The 14746-nt window shown below is 44.3% G+C and overlaps 1 protein-coding gene across 1 annotated transcript in view; it reads left to right on the top strand.

Annotated features, from left to right (window-relative positions):
- The window catches only part of znf609b (zinc finger protein 609b), a gene marked incomplete at its 5' end in the record, with an annotated part of 61803 nt that overhangs the window by 43084 nt on the left and 3973 nt on the right, over positions 1–14746 (top strand). The window contains 2 exons of the mRNA XM_079997374.1: positions 10742–10829; positions 12397–14707. Of these exons, the coding sequence (XP_079853500.1) occupies positions 10742–10829; positions 12397–14707 (2399 nt within the window). The remainder of the gene's footprint in view (positions 1–10741; positions 10830–12396; positions 14708–14746) is intronic.

The following is a 14746-nucleotide window of genomic DNA, read 5'->3' as shown; positions in this document are numbered from 1 at the left end:
GGCACTGTCAGTCGGGAGCTATTCTGGCGTTGCTACCGAAGTGCAGTCCTGGGGAAACGGTAGACATGCACATTTCCCACCCTTTGGTCGAAAACGCATTTGCTGCATTTAATTTGAGGAAGGCACTGCCAGGTTCTCCCTGGGTCCGAGTTAGTGGCCTCATTTTCTGTTGTGCATGTGAAATGGCGCAAACACCTAATCTTCAAAGAAGCTGACATTCAGGCGCACTGAGTACAAATCAGCCACACATCCGTGCCGCTGCAAGGATGTGTGGACAGAAAAAGGTCTCTGCCTCATTAACATTCCCAAAGCACCGTTCCCGCTATTGAGTGGGTTCTCCCCCCTCTGTTTTCATTTTCACTCCAGCCCTGGGCAGCGTGTCTGATTCGCCCCTGTCCTCCTCTACACCCCTGCTCCGCTCTGTTACCAAGCAGCAAGTCAGGCGCTCCCTCACACTCTGTTTCCAAGCAAAACTGGGAGAGAGCAAAGCAGGCGTGGAGTCAGAGCACTGCGTAGGAGGCCCGGCGACTGCCAGAGATGGACAAGGCCACTTCTGTCAGTGACACAAACGTGGCTCGGAGCCAGAGCCCATTCTCTGCCTTCTATCCAGGGACTGCCCTCCCTCCTCTACTCCCTCTTTGAGACCTCTGTCCTCCCCCCGCCCTCCTCCCTCCCTCAGAGCTGCTATTTTGGCTGCAAGAGGCGATGTTTTGGCCTGATTGAGCTGTGTGTTCTTGTGATTCCACTCTACCTGACTTGGTGAGGAGGGGGGGGGGGGCAGGCAGGCAGGCGGGCGGGTGGCACTCATCCCTGCAGGCGGTGGCCGCCGGATGTTATATGGCCTCCAAGCTATAAAAACCAGTCGGGCTGCTTGAGTGCCCCCCACCACACTTTGAAGCCTGTGTAGTGTTTCACTTTTTCTTTCTTTTTTTTTTTTTTTTTAACCCTCACACTGGAAGATCACAGAGACGTGCCGTTGGGGGAGGGGGAGCCATTGGACGTACAGCTCTCCTTTTAACAAATTCGGCTTTGTGATGATTGTCAATTGCCTGTTGCACATAGCATGCTTTCCCAGACAGCCTTGTGCCTTTGTTTGCGTTGGCTGTGCCTGTTGGGGCTGTTTTGTCTCTTTCATCACAAACAAAGTCAACTTTAATCTTAACGCTGATATTGCGTATGTTAACAGGAACTTTGTTTTTTTTTTATATTTGTCGGCTCGGGAACCTTTCCGAGATGTGTTAACAACTATTAGTTTGTCGGTTTTTATGTTCAAATTTTGAAACGTGCTGAAAGTTGAATTATGAATTTCCTGGCACTGAGCTACTCAGCCTTCCATTCATCACAGGCCATTGAACAATATTTTCACTGTACGTCTCCTTCAAGAGCTCCTTTTCACACAATTTAATATAGGTCTCTGTGGTCCCTAAAACATGTTTTTGAAGTATTTTTCTGTAAATGCCACTCAGATTATGCATTATGCAACTTACACGGCTTTCAAAGTCGCCAGATCGCAGTGCAGTTCACACTACACACCTTTCTGTCTTGTGATCGGGAATCTTGAAGTCTTGTGGTTTTTCCACTACATGACTAATTGGCGACAGGGGGTCACACATTACAAGATCTTTCACCAGGAGGAATCCCCGATGAGTCTGTCGGGTCTCCAAACTACGTTTTGTCACAAAAATATGCGAGAATTGACACCGGAAATTACGCGATACCATGCGCGGGACAGGATTATTTACTTTTTATGATATTGATGATCACTGTGTAAAAAAAACAAAAAACAATTAAAAGCAGAATTTAAATTAGAAATATATTAAGCTAGAGAAGAAATATAAAATAGGTATGTTGTGTGTTTCTGGCTGCTGCTCCGCTGTCTCCCCGTCTCTCCTTTTCGACCCCCTACACCCACCCCCCGTTACGCGGTGTCTCCTCTCATTGGCTGTAGCTTGTTGTGTCACTCATGAGTGGACCCCGACACAACCAGACATTAAACCTGCTTGATATCTCACCGGCGTCTATGAGCGTTTGGCGAGCAGTTGGATTGCATTGTAAGCAGTTCATACCACACGCTCGTCGCTCACGGGAGCGCACTATGATTTTCCTCCGATCTAGGGCTTTGGTTGGCATTCTCCAAAAACCTGTCAGCAAGTGGAAAATCAGGCCAGAGTCACATAATCTAAACTCGGCATTAGAGCAAATCCAAAACGGGCTGTTTTCTGTGTCTGTGGCTTTTATTGTAAACGAGCAGCCAAGCCCCTAGTTCTGAGCCAATGGGGTTTGAGCACAAGTTCCGTGTTGTGTGAGCCAATGGGGTTTGAGCTTTACCGCGGGCTCCGTTTTAGTTACTCTGTGAACTTTCACTGATTTCACCCTTTCAGTCCACCAAAATCTGTTTCGTCAGTAAGGACCCCCACCAAAAACATGCAGAACATCGTCGTCTGACCAGAGATGGAGGCGATGACCTGTCGCTGTATGCTGCCCACTGCTCCTGGCTACCCCCTGGAGGAAGGACAAGCCAGGCTTGGTTAAAAGCAGAGAACTCATTTCAACAGCTGCCATTTGAAGAGTGTGTGTGTGTGTGTGTGTGTGTGTGTGTGTGTGTGTGTGTGTGTGTGTGTGTGTGTGTGTGTGTGTGTGTGTGTGTGTGTGTGTGTGTGTGTGTGTGTGTGCGCGCGTATGCGTTGGTCGTCTTCTTTCTCATTTAAAAGTTTGTTCCAACATTCACCGCGGTGTCCGGAGCAGCGCCAAGCTTTGAGCACCTCGGGATACGACGGGGCTTGGGCCTCCTTTTTAGTTCATTTAATTACGGAAATGTGGGAAAATAAAATAAATACATCTACGATTTTTTTGGAGAAACACGGAGTGGATCACACATCACAGCCTATAGTACAGTCACCCTCACGGGGACAGACACACAGAAAGAAACATACAGCAGAATTTATTTTTAAATTCTTAGATTTCCCTTGTCTGCAGTTTTGTCGCAGAATGTTGGTATTAATTCCTCTTTCTTTAAAAATATTTGTACTGCTCTGTAAGCCAACAACCGAGCACTTCCTATATTAGCTCTTAGCTTCGATGCTAACGGCTCCGGTCGCGCTCCAGGCATAGGTGGAGTTAAACAGATGGGGGTGGTTCTAGTTCTAATGTCTCTCAATGCTACGTAATACAGAGAACAAAGCTGAACGGCTCATTTTAGGACGTTAGGATGTTTTCTGAAATAGACAGCTCACAAAAAGACTGACGGGGTCGTTTTATTTCACAGTTTGTGTGTTAGTATGCCCATCAGAGACCCAAATGTATGTGCACAAGCTCTGAAAAAGTGGGTTTTGCGTTCAATCCTCCTACCGTCTAACAACTCACTGACTGGCTTTCAAATTGTCGAAGCACAATTGCTTCTCACATCACATGGCACTTCTCTGCTGGTCGTCCCTCAGAGACCCACGGAAAACAGACTTCTCTTCATCGTGGCGCAACTGAACAAATGAAAACCAAATGAGGAAATCAAGGCAAATCCAGGCAGAGTGCTGTGGAAAAGAAACAATAAGCCGAGGCCCCTGAGCCATAACAGAAACAGGCTGATTAGCTCTGATGTTGAGCAGTGCTCCACTTCTCTGTATGACGAGTCTCAAATAGGGCTGTTTAGGCATGCTGTGTGTGTGTGTGTGTGTGTGTGTGTGTGTGTGTGTGTGTGTGTGTGTGTGTGTGTGTGTGTGTGTGTGTGTGTGTGTGTGTGTGTGTGTGTGTGTGTGTGTGTGTGTGTGTGTGTGTGTGTGTGTGTGCGCATCTCATTTAGCATGCTGAACAACAGCTGCTTCACCACCTCCGCCTTTTGCCCTTGTGGGAGTAAATGAACAACAGGCTCCCAGTAATTGTCTGCACCTCACCCCGACTCAAAGAGCGACACAGAATTAAAGCGATAAGGAGAAAATGGCAGCGCCGAACAAAATTCTGACCACAGAAGTTTCACATTCATTCAATAGGAACCTCAGTGGAAGCAAACACATTTTATCGTGTATGCTCTGAGCCATCGAGAGACCGTCTTGTATTGGATTTGACAAGCAATCGTTGACCATTTAAATACTGCCTTGAGTTGATACGAGAGTCCGTTCGTGCTGAAAGGGGCACAGCATGTCATCTTTTGCAGCTGAGAAACACTAAGAGTAGGAGGTGAGGGAAGGTAAGCGACCATTTCATCCAGCCAATCTGTGTGGGTGGATGGATTTGGGCATGTTGGTATGGTGCGGGGGTGGGGGTGGGCGGGGGGGCATGATATTTTAAGACCCAGCACGACGCAACCCCCCCCCCAAGCAAAAGAAGGAGCCGTGGCAGCTCCCAGGACCGTGTCGGCAGAGCAGCGGGCCAACCCCTCCCAGGCTTAGCATGATGATACCTCCAAATGTCATCTCTGAAATGCCGGAAAAGTGTATTGCTCTTGAAATGCGGCCAGAACGCCTTGGCTCCTGCAGCAGGGTTGGAGGGGGAAACACAGAGGGGGCCCTCTGGCCGAACATAGCAGCTACATGCCAGCGGCCCCTACTACACGCACACAAGCTTATACATAAAGGAATGTGTTAAGTCGAGTTATGAGCCTTTCACAATGGAGCTATGTCTCGTTTCTCCCCACAATAGGTAGAAAAGGTAAACAATGTGGAAACATATTTCACAGGTTATTTACGTAACCGGCATTACATCATTGCAGGATTTGTCGAGACGTTCTTTTAATTGCAGTGAGGTTAAACGTTCCTTAGTGTCAGCACACAGAGGTTATTCAAGTATGAACACTGTTGTTAATTCTAAATTCTAAATGATTCTACAACCGTGTCATATCATATTAAAAGGAACGGTCACCTGTGGAGCACACTCGCCAGCTGTGTGACCTTGTGCTTTTGAACACCACATATCAAAGGCTTCATTGAAATGCTTTCACAAAGGGGGAAGTGATTTTTTTTTTTTTTTGGGTGAATTAACTCCAGAAAACATCATTACAGTAAGCTTTGAGTAAGTAGCAAGGGAAATCAAGACTTCTATTAGCAGTAGAGGAAGAAAAGGGAAAGAAGATTGTACTGAACTCAATTTTCTAAGTCACAGCCTTAAGTCCCTACTCCCAGATGCCTTTTCCTGTCAGTGGTCTCTGTCCAGGAGTTGAGGTTACATACACGTCATTAATGCCACCAAATTATTGATTTGGTGGCATTGCTAGCTAACGGCAAACCCCATTCTTATTGGCTGACAACTGCATTCTTTCATGTACTTAAATAGTTTTGAGAGGCGCTCATATTCCGGGAGGAATGGGTACAACGTTCCAGCAGTGGTCACAAGATATCATGTCTGCTATATACAGTATGTGTCAACAACAGTCTGACAAATGCCCCTTTGGCAAACCTGTCTCTTAATCTCACAACCATCTTGTTTGAGGAAAATCACCTGAGGGTGTGTTTGAACGTTGAGTGGGCAGATCTCTCCATTTGAATGGCAGATATAGCATACCCATTGGTATGAAGGCCAGCTGTTTGCCACCTGCCTGACACAAATTTACTGACACAAATGAATGTATACGTTATATAGATGTAATTGATGTATATGAAGACTTGCGTTCATAGCTGTGGGCTGTATGAGTTAATGCTGTTGTAGTAAGTACACCGATTTGTTTTGGAGAGGACTGCTGCGTGTGACTGCTCACACTGCAACAATGTGGAAAGCATACTAATGCCCTATCTTTTGCCTCTGACAACTGTAAGGGATTTGACCTTTTCAAAGGGTGTTAGTCTTGTCAGAGGGAATGACTTAGCATTTTTACACATTATAAGCCTGAATGCAGCTTGAAAGGACTCGCCTCACCATTTTGAAATTCCAGTTTTAAGGCAGACGGAGACCAGAGATTTTGTGTTTTCGGTTCTTTAGTTTGTGGACCGGCCTTAGCCGTTCCTGTGCCAATAGCCTATTTTATCAATTCAGACTTAAAATGATTCTTATGTGGCACTTTTAATTGTCTCATCGTCATGCCTCCTATGATGCAAATGTATGATACCTTTTAACGCGTGTCATGATGTTAATTATTTCCAAGATATTTATAGAGAATTTGATGTGGATGTATTGATTGGACGCATCTTAATGAATGTCAGTGAACTGCATTCAACCTCTTAATATCACTTTGGGGAAATTAGCCTTAAAGTACTGTTTGCATCTTTTTTTTTTTTTTTTAATAAAGTCAATGTTAGGACTGTGCTCATGGCAGCACTAAGCTATCCTTGGTATTCTGTCTATAACACATACTGACACAATTTTTCTCAATGTGATCACTTTTCCATCTCCGTGGAGCACTGACTAAAGCATAGTTCAAAGAGAGAGAGTGCATTGAGCTAAATGTAATCTGCACCAGGATACCGAGAGGATGCAAACCTCATTACAGGCTACATTTGCATCAACATCTCACTATCTGCTGAAAGCACTATCATGTTGTTTACTCGAGTGACAGTGATTGTGCCAAGGTTATTAATAAGTCCATGGCAAATTTAAAAAGCAGCAGATGGGAACCATCATTTTGACATTGGCAGCCGCAGTCATATGATGCCATGTTCATTCACCAGCCATAACTGATTCTGTCACATCTAGGAAGATAACAAAGGTATTTTTACAAGGGTCAGTCCGTGAAAATGCTATTAACCCCAGTGAAGACCTTTTAGGAGCAGAGCAGAGTTCAGCCGGTGAACCCATGGCCTGAGCGGAGTTGACCAACGGCAGGGAACCTCATAATGTGGCCCCTCTGCAACCTAATGAAACACACCGGGGGGAGGGGGCAGCACTGCAGCCAGTGACCCATGCAGCAGCCACAATCCCCTCAGTTGATTTTCCGCCGGCTATTAGGCTCTTATTCAATAATCATACACAAGTACACCACAGAGCTTGGTGCACAAGGAGGGGTGTCGCTTGTTTTTCAGCAACACTGAAAGGAAATGAGAGGTGAAATTACAGGCCAATTCCCCTCATTAACATTTGCTTCACTCAACCAGCCTGAGTAACCCTAATGAGCCTGACGCAGGGAGAAGGGAGGGCAGATGCAGGGAACAGCGTTTTGCTTCTCAGAGCCCAACCCCCACCCACAAACTACCCTTGTTACCACCACTCCCAGCCTTCACAGCCCACCCACAGCAAACAAGCTCCCAACGGAACTCTGGTTTCAAAGAGCAGATCTTTTTTTATTTTGTTTTTGCACCTTCAGCCTGCGTCTGCTCTTCAAAACACAAAGAGAGCAAAGAGAAATCATAGTAACACGCATATCTATCCCCCATGTGTAAACCGGTAATCAAACAGGGAATCAGAGCAATGTCGTTTGCAGTTTGTTTTCTTCGACGGGGAAATTCGTTTACTTATTTTTTTACATTGCTAACATTATAATCTTTGTCTCGGCTGTCTAAAGCTGTTATCGCTAAACAAAATCTGTCAAGCACTGATCAAAGATCGCTCATAAAAAACGGACAGTTTTTAATCATTGATGGTAGTCTTGGTCAGGATATTTATATCATGAATCTGAATTTATCCCCAATTTATATTCCAGTGAAATGATTGTTGGAAGCAGAAAAAAATATATAAAGCAAAGAATAAAGTAAAACCTGAGATGGAGAATTGCAATGAATATGCAATGTAAATTGTAAAGCCAAGCAAGTTGGAATTGTAGGGGGAGATTTATCTATTTATTATAGAAGTTATTGCTCTTGGCAATTATTGATATGAATTAAGCGTAAACAAATTGAATCGTTCCTGAAACTGAATTGAGTGACTTAAGTAAGCTTAGTGTAATGAAGTAAAGATAATATGCATATGGATCCATGTTCACTATTGGGAGCATTAGGATATAAATATAATTATCCATTATTTTAATTTATGAGCATTAAGTCACTAAAGAAATGCATATTTTTTCGATCTGAACTTTTCGGGAGTATTTGGTTGTAACATTATGACTCTATTTAAAGAATGGTAGAATGGTTGAGACAAATGTTAATTTGAATTATAATCCGCTTACAGTAAAACAGTGTTTTTTTTCCATAGACATGCCTAAACAGGATGTAATTATTCAGATAATTTGGAATTTATGCACATTTCACGTCTAAGAAAAAAAAAAAAAACTCAAAACGAAGAAAAAGACTTCTATTAACAAATAAAAAGCCTTTTATTGTGACCTGTTTCAATACCATCTCACTGTGAAATGACCATCTTCATTTTTATTTTATATTTTGTTGATGGAGAACCGTGGACCTTTTTCCTTCTTTGATACAAGTAAAAAAAAACAGTATTCCCTTCATGACATTCCTCAACCTCTGACTATATCAGACCTTTTCTGGGTTTCTGCCATTTGTTTGCCATAACGGGCTGAAATTTTCAAACAGAACGGCTAGTGTTTGCAACAATACGTTTATTTCTACCTCAGACATGAAATACGGCAGTGCCACCTGTAATGCAGTAAAGGATTTACCGCGCTCCTGGCTTAAGAAAGAAGGAAAGGCTTGATCCTGAGCAATGTGACAGGCTAGTCATTCATTTGCTTTCCCTTGATTTACATCCTGCTTCAACCAGCTGCCAGAGCCATTTTGTCTCAGTGTGAGTGGAGAGCGTTGGGGGAGGGCTGGCCTGTGAAAGGCGTTTCAGAAGAGGCTAGGGTCCTTTTAATGTTACAGAAAGTTGGACTGGAGGACCTCTCCACTAACCCCCCCACACACACACACACACACACACACCTGCATTACCCTTTTGATCCAGCTGTTAGAGTCGGAACCAGGGACTCATGTTTTCAGGCCATCGAACCATGGAACAGGCTTGTAGCCAAGTGTCAGCAGGTTCCTCTAAACCTATTTAAATGCCCCATGAACTCGCCGTTTAATGCCGCAGGCAGCAAAAGAAAAATGAGTCCCGAGCCGTGTATTTTTCTGCAAGTAGGAAGGAGATAGTGAGTTGGGGATGGTTATAGCATTGAAAAGAGGAAATGGGGTGAGGGAGAGTGGCTGAGAGAGAATGTGGTGAGCCAGAGAGGTTTTCCTGAGCTAATAAGCTCAGAGGAATGGAAGCTGCCAGCCAGCATTCCTGTGCCATTAGATAAGTCAGCAGCTTCTGATTTCTCCACAGTGCATGCTGAGGTCACCTCTGAGGGGTGGGGATACAATACATTTAAAATGTCTAAAAGAGAGGTTCTCCACAAATGTATTCATTTTATTGTTTTTGTTTTCGCCAACTAGGGACAGAATTGCAAGCTGTCTGTATCAATGCTGTCCAATAGAAATAGTCACTGTCATGGGCGGAGGTTAAATATCAATGGACTGAAGTCTTGAGATTGTGTGCTTGTCTGTGTGGTTCTAATTTGTCTAGAAAGTGAAATCCCTCTGTCTGTGTATTCCGTCTTGTAACTGATCTTTAATGTTAAATACCTGTTCACACCATCGCCCTCTTTCTGAGATAGACTCCGATACACCATTCACATGGAACTACAAAGTCAGACGCATTGCAGCACGAACAATGGGGTCATTGAAGAAAAACATTTAAACAGATCTTCAGCTGGATATTCAGTTGAAGACTGTCAATTGGACCCATTCATGTTAAATTGTTGGTTAGTCAGACTTGCATTTCTGTGAGGAAAATCTGTTTTGTGCACGTTTTCCTATGGAAGTCACATTTATCTTTCTGCTTCTTCCTGGGCACATGTTCCTTGGCAGTAAAGTCAGATAGAGGACGTTGACAAGTATTTTCCTGCAAATAGTCCTCCTTGAAGTAAATCTGCTCTGCTGTGATCTGGCTTATTTAAATGGAGAGGCTGGTCTGTGAATATTCCCCTGTCACCTGAGTGAGATCAGTCTTGAGTGTGACCGGCTGCCAGTGTCTGATATGTCCTGAAGAATACTAAACAAGGTATTTGCTTCCTGGTGATTTAGAACAGGGGTTCCCATCCCAACCTTTTTTATTATCACGGACCGCACCGCAGCGCACAAAATGTTCACGGACGGGGGTGGGGGTGACTGAGTGTCTCCCCGTAATGCACAGAGGAAAATAAATACATTAAATACATTTACAATAAAAGAGTATTATGGTAAGGCAAAAAAAAAACACCCATGTTTACAAAACTTGGAATTTCGCCCCCAACTTCGGGACTGGCAAGCAGAGCGAGGCGCACCACGGCCGAGTAAATAAGAGATAGATAGATACATCTACAGGACAATAAAACCTCACTGTTGGCTCACTTGTTTTCGATTTGAGATCGCTCTGATCGGGCTTGGCCCAAAAAAAAAAACAAAAAAAAAAAAAAACACAGGCTTAACAGAGCACCCTGGCTTCTCACGGCATGGTGGCAAATGCCCCCGGTGGTTGGGAACCCCTGATTTAGAAAATATAAGTCTTTTTTGTCCCCACAGGTTTACTGAGCCTAGAGCAGCACAGTCAATTTGCTGATAGAACCTCTGAGACTAAACCTCTGATGTTGCCTTTTTAATTGCTTAAAAAAATGTTCATGTCTTTTTTTAGCTTTTATTTCAACTCAACCTTGTTTCATCTCATTTTCATGCTGTGTTCATTTCATCCTCTCTTCTGTGAAATACTATATACACATTTTTAAGTGAAGCTCTGTAATACATTTATTATTATTTTCATTATTATTATAATTATGTTTATGATTATTATTACCAGCAGCAACATAATATTCCAGTGATTAACAGATTGTGTTTCTAGACTAATGAACGACTCATTTCCTTCTTCCTAGGAATGCTGGTTGTTAATGTCACTTGGAGAAACAAGACATACGTGGGCACCCTGTTGGATTGCACTCGGCACGATTGGGCTCCCCCCAGGTAAATACCTTTTCCATTCATCCTGGAAATATAGGGCAGTTGTTCAGGAACTAGTGAGTAAATTTTTTTACGTCACATAAAATTATTACTAGCTTTAAACATAGACTACCTTCAGTGATTTAAAAAAAAAAAGCGCCTTTTGAAAGAATTTACCGTCACACAATGTCATTTCAAATGCCAGGGTGGGATAAACATGATTGCTACATGGTGCCATCAATCATCAATGCTTTTACTGTGTCCTAGCTGTCACATGGTCTCTAACCTCTTAAAAAAAGAGCACCCCCTGATATGAATCAGTGTACCAGTCAGCGCTTGAGGATGTAGCCCTCAGCGGCTATCTGCCTATGTGTAGTGGGGCTTGCCTGTCCCACGCTACTCTTTATCTCAAGCCTAGGGAAACAGGACTCATTCCTAGCTGGCAAACGGCCGATGTCCCCGGAGGACCTGATAGAAATAGAAAGCTGCTCTAACAAGCCAGATTGCAGGATCCAATTATTGGGGCTAATAGCTTTTCCTCAACACGGTATCACATTCCCAATCACAGAAGACTTAGTTTGTTTTTTTTAAGACCGGCAATAGCTGGGTGTTGCCGTCACATTTTCACAATATCTGTTTTTTTTATGCTAAACATGCAAATTGAAAGAAGAATAGATAGGATCCACTGCCCAAACAACATGATTGTGTGTAATATCTGTCTTGTATGTGTATTCAATGTTCATCTTTAAAACCGGTTACTGAATCCAATATAAACGAAAATCAAGATTAGAGCACAGCATGTAGTTAACACAAACAGATATCATTCTAGCAGTAATGGCATTGCTTTGCTGGGTGAGGTTTGTTGTGAGGTTTGCACCAAGAAACAGTTTGCAGCATGACTACATTAGGGACATACTATGAATAATTCAAAAAAAAGCTTTCAGCAGACTGAATATAAACCCAGGCGTGCAATGAGTAATGAGTCTGAATTCCTGCACCACTGTCAGACTACGGATGTATTCACATTCCCTGCTGGGGCTGAAATTGTTTGGAGAGACTTGTAGGGGAAGCTGTGACTCATCCCCACTCTATGTCTCTCTTTGTCACAGATTGCTAACCTTCACTGCTGTGCAGAAAGACATTACAATTACAGAAACTTAGGGTCTGACTGCTATTTTTTAAGAATGTAAATTATCTATCCATTACAAAAGCAGGCTGAATGTTAATGTTCAACTGCATGTGCCGGAATTATCGTCACTTGTTCTAATTTATTTGGAAGTTGGCTGTTTTTTTTTACTTTCTTTGTATGCATTGTTAATGACTAGCGGAGATAACAGCAAGTCAGATGTATGTAGTTTCCAGTAATACACCCACTGCATTGCCTGTGTGTCAAGTATTGACTATTAAATTAGAAAAGTACTAAGTAATTCCAAAAGTAATTAAGTTCTTCCCTTTGTTATTTTCTTCATCATAGTTAGTGTTTCACTTCAGCATCAAAATTATAGTACTGCAGCTAGCATTGGTGATGAATTTGAAATATTATGAATTAACCTAATATGATATTAATTAATCTTCTTGTTGCTCCCATAAGGTTCTGTGAATCTCCTACGAGTGACCTTGAAATGAGGAATGGACGAGGCCGGGGCAAGCGAATGAGACCCAACAACAACACACCCATCAATGAGAATAGCAACTCGTCAGATAACAAAGGCACTAACAACAACAAGACACGCGCTGCCTCCAACAGCAAGGGGCGAAGGGGCAGCCAAACACCCTCTGAGCGTCGCACGCCCCCCAACAGCAACACAGAGGACATCAAGGCCAGTCCCTCCTCAACTGGAAAACGAAAGACCAAACCTGCCTCGGACATGGAACCCAACTCTAGTTCAGAGGACACCAAAGGAAACAAGCGCATGCGAACTAACTCCAACAGTGGAGGGTTAGGTCAGAGTGGACTCCCAATCCCTTCTATCAAGACTGAGCCTCTTCCTCCTCCTTTAGACCGCAGCTGTCCTTCGCCAGTTCTTATTGACTGCCCACACCCCAACTGCAACAAGAAATACAAGCACATCAATGGTCTTAAGTACCACCAAGCCCGTGCCCACAATGATGATGACATAAAATTGGAACTCGATGGGGACAGTGAATATGGAGAGGACTCAACTCTCCACCCTGAATCAGGGAATTGCAATGGTGCATCGATATCTCAGAAAGGATGCTTGTCTCCAGCACGTTCAGTCACCCCAAAAGGCAGGGGTTTTGATGCTCAGAGTTCCTCCCCTTCCCCTGGAAAGTTTGGTTCCAAGCAGAGTAAAAAGAAAATTGCTGATGCAGATCCAGAAGCAGCTGGAACACCAATGGATGGGTGTGAAGATGGCCCCAGTCTTACTGATGAAGCCAGTAATGATGGCATAGATGATAAGAGAGTTGTAGACAAGTCAAAAAAGATAAGCAGTGGCTCAAAGGCTGAAAAAATGCCCCAGAAAAACATGAAGTCACCTCGACCCCTTGGCCCAGGATCCATGGCACCGCAGCAGATCTACTCCTTTCCCCCTGGAAACCCAAACACCTCTCCAGGGATGATCCCCATGATGCAGGGAATCCCCAAAAGTCCTCAAATGAAGGGCACACAGCCCAAACCTTCTGCCACTGGGGAACCTGCCTCCAGTAACTCCAAGGACAAGAAAAAGAAAGACAAGAAAAAGAAAGAAGGTGGGAAAGAGGCAGACAGTCCCAAGCCACCAGGAAAGAATGGGAAAATGGAAGAAGGAAAGCTCCCCTACCTTGAGTCCTCAGACCAGGGAAATAGAGGGGAAGGGCTTCTCAATGGCTCCTCAGACCCCCACCAAAGTCGCCTGGCTAGTATCAAGGCAGAGGCTGACAAGATCTACAGTTTCTCTGACAATGCCCCGAGTCCTTCTATTGGTGTAGCCAGTCGGATAGACAGCAGTGGGATGCCCCAACCTCTGACACCACTCCATGTGGTGACTCAAAACGGTGCTGACAACTCTTCAGTCAAAACCAACAGCCCAGCATATTCGGACATCTCGGATGCTGGCGAAGATGGCGAGGGAAAAGTTGATGGTGCCAAAGTCAAGACAGAAGACCAGGCTGTTAGGGAAGGTGCCAAAAAAGCCCTATTTCCAAACCAGGCACCCAACAAAGATTCCCCTTACTATGCTGGGTCCTATGAGAATTATTACTCGCCTAACTATGTAAACCCTAATTCCAGTGGGCCAAACCCAGCCATGCCAATAGTTGAAGGTCATGTAAAAATCAAAAGGGAGGATGACCTAGACCAAGTGGAAGAAAAGGTCAAGGTTGAGGCTCACGAAGAGCGAAAAGCAGACAGCAATGTCTCCGGGCAGCAGCAGCAGCAACCCTCAGTTATCCAACAGCGCTCAAATATGTACATGCAACCACTGTACTACAACCAGTATGCCTATGTTCCACCATATGCATACCATCCCGATCAGGCCTACCATAACCACTTGATCAACACTAACCCAAGCTTCCGACAACAGTACGAGGAGCGGCAGCGGCAGATGGCTGAGCAGCACCGCATTGCAGAGAAGAAGTCTGACACAGCAATGAAAGAACGTGAGGCCTCCATGAAGGAGGAGTGGAAACAAAAGGGCTCAATGCCCCCCAATCTCTCCAAAGCTCCCAGTCAGTCGGACTTGGGGAAGACGCCACAGCCACCCAGCAAATCCAGGGACTCTCCCTCTGAGCCTTCCTCCAAATCCATGGGCAGTATCAAGGGAGAAGACTCTAAGTCCCAGCAGGCTGAAGGGCTGAAGATGAAGCTGAGTGAAGGGGGGCATCATGGAAAGGAGGACTCCAAGCAAGTCCTGGAGAGCAGAGGGCAGCCAGGGATGGAGCAGGCTATGTGGTACAGACAGGTAGGTTAAAAAAAAAAAAAAGCAGTTAAACTTTGGTAT

Source organism: Zeus faber, assembly GCF_960531495.2.
Source record: "Zeus faber genome assembly, chromosome: 3".
NCBI lineage: Eukaryota > Metazoa > Chordata > Actinopteri > Zeiformes > Zeidae > Zeus > Zeus faber.
The sequence above is the reverse complement of the archived record's forward strand: the minus strand, read 5'-3'. Positions and strand labels throughout refer to the sequence as shown.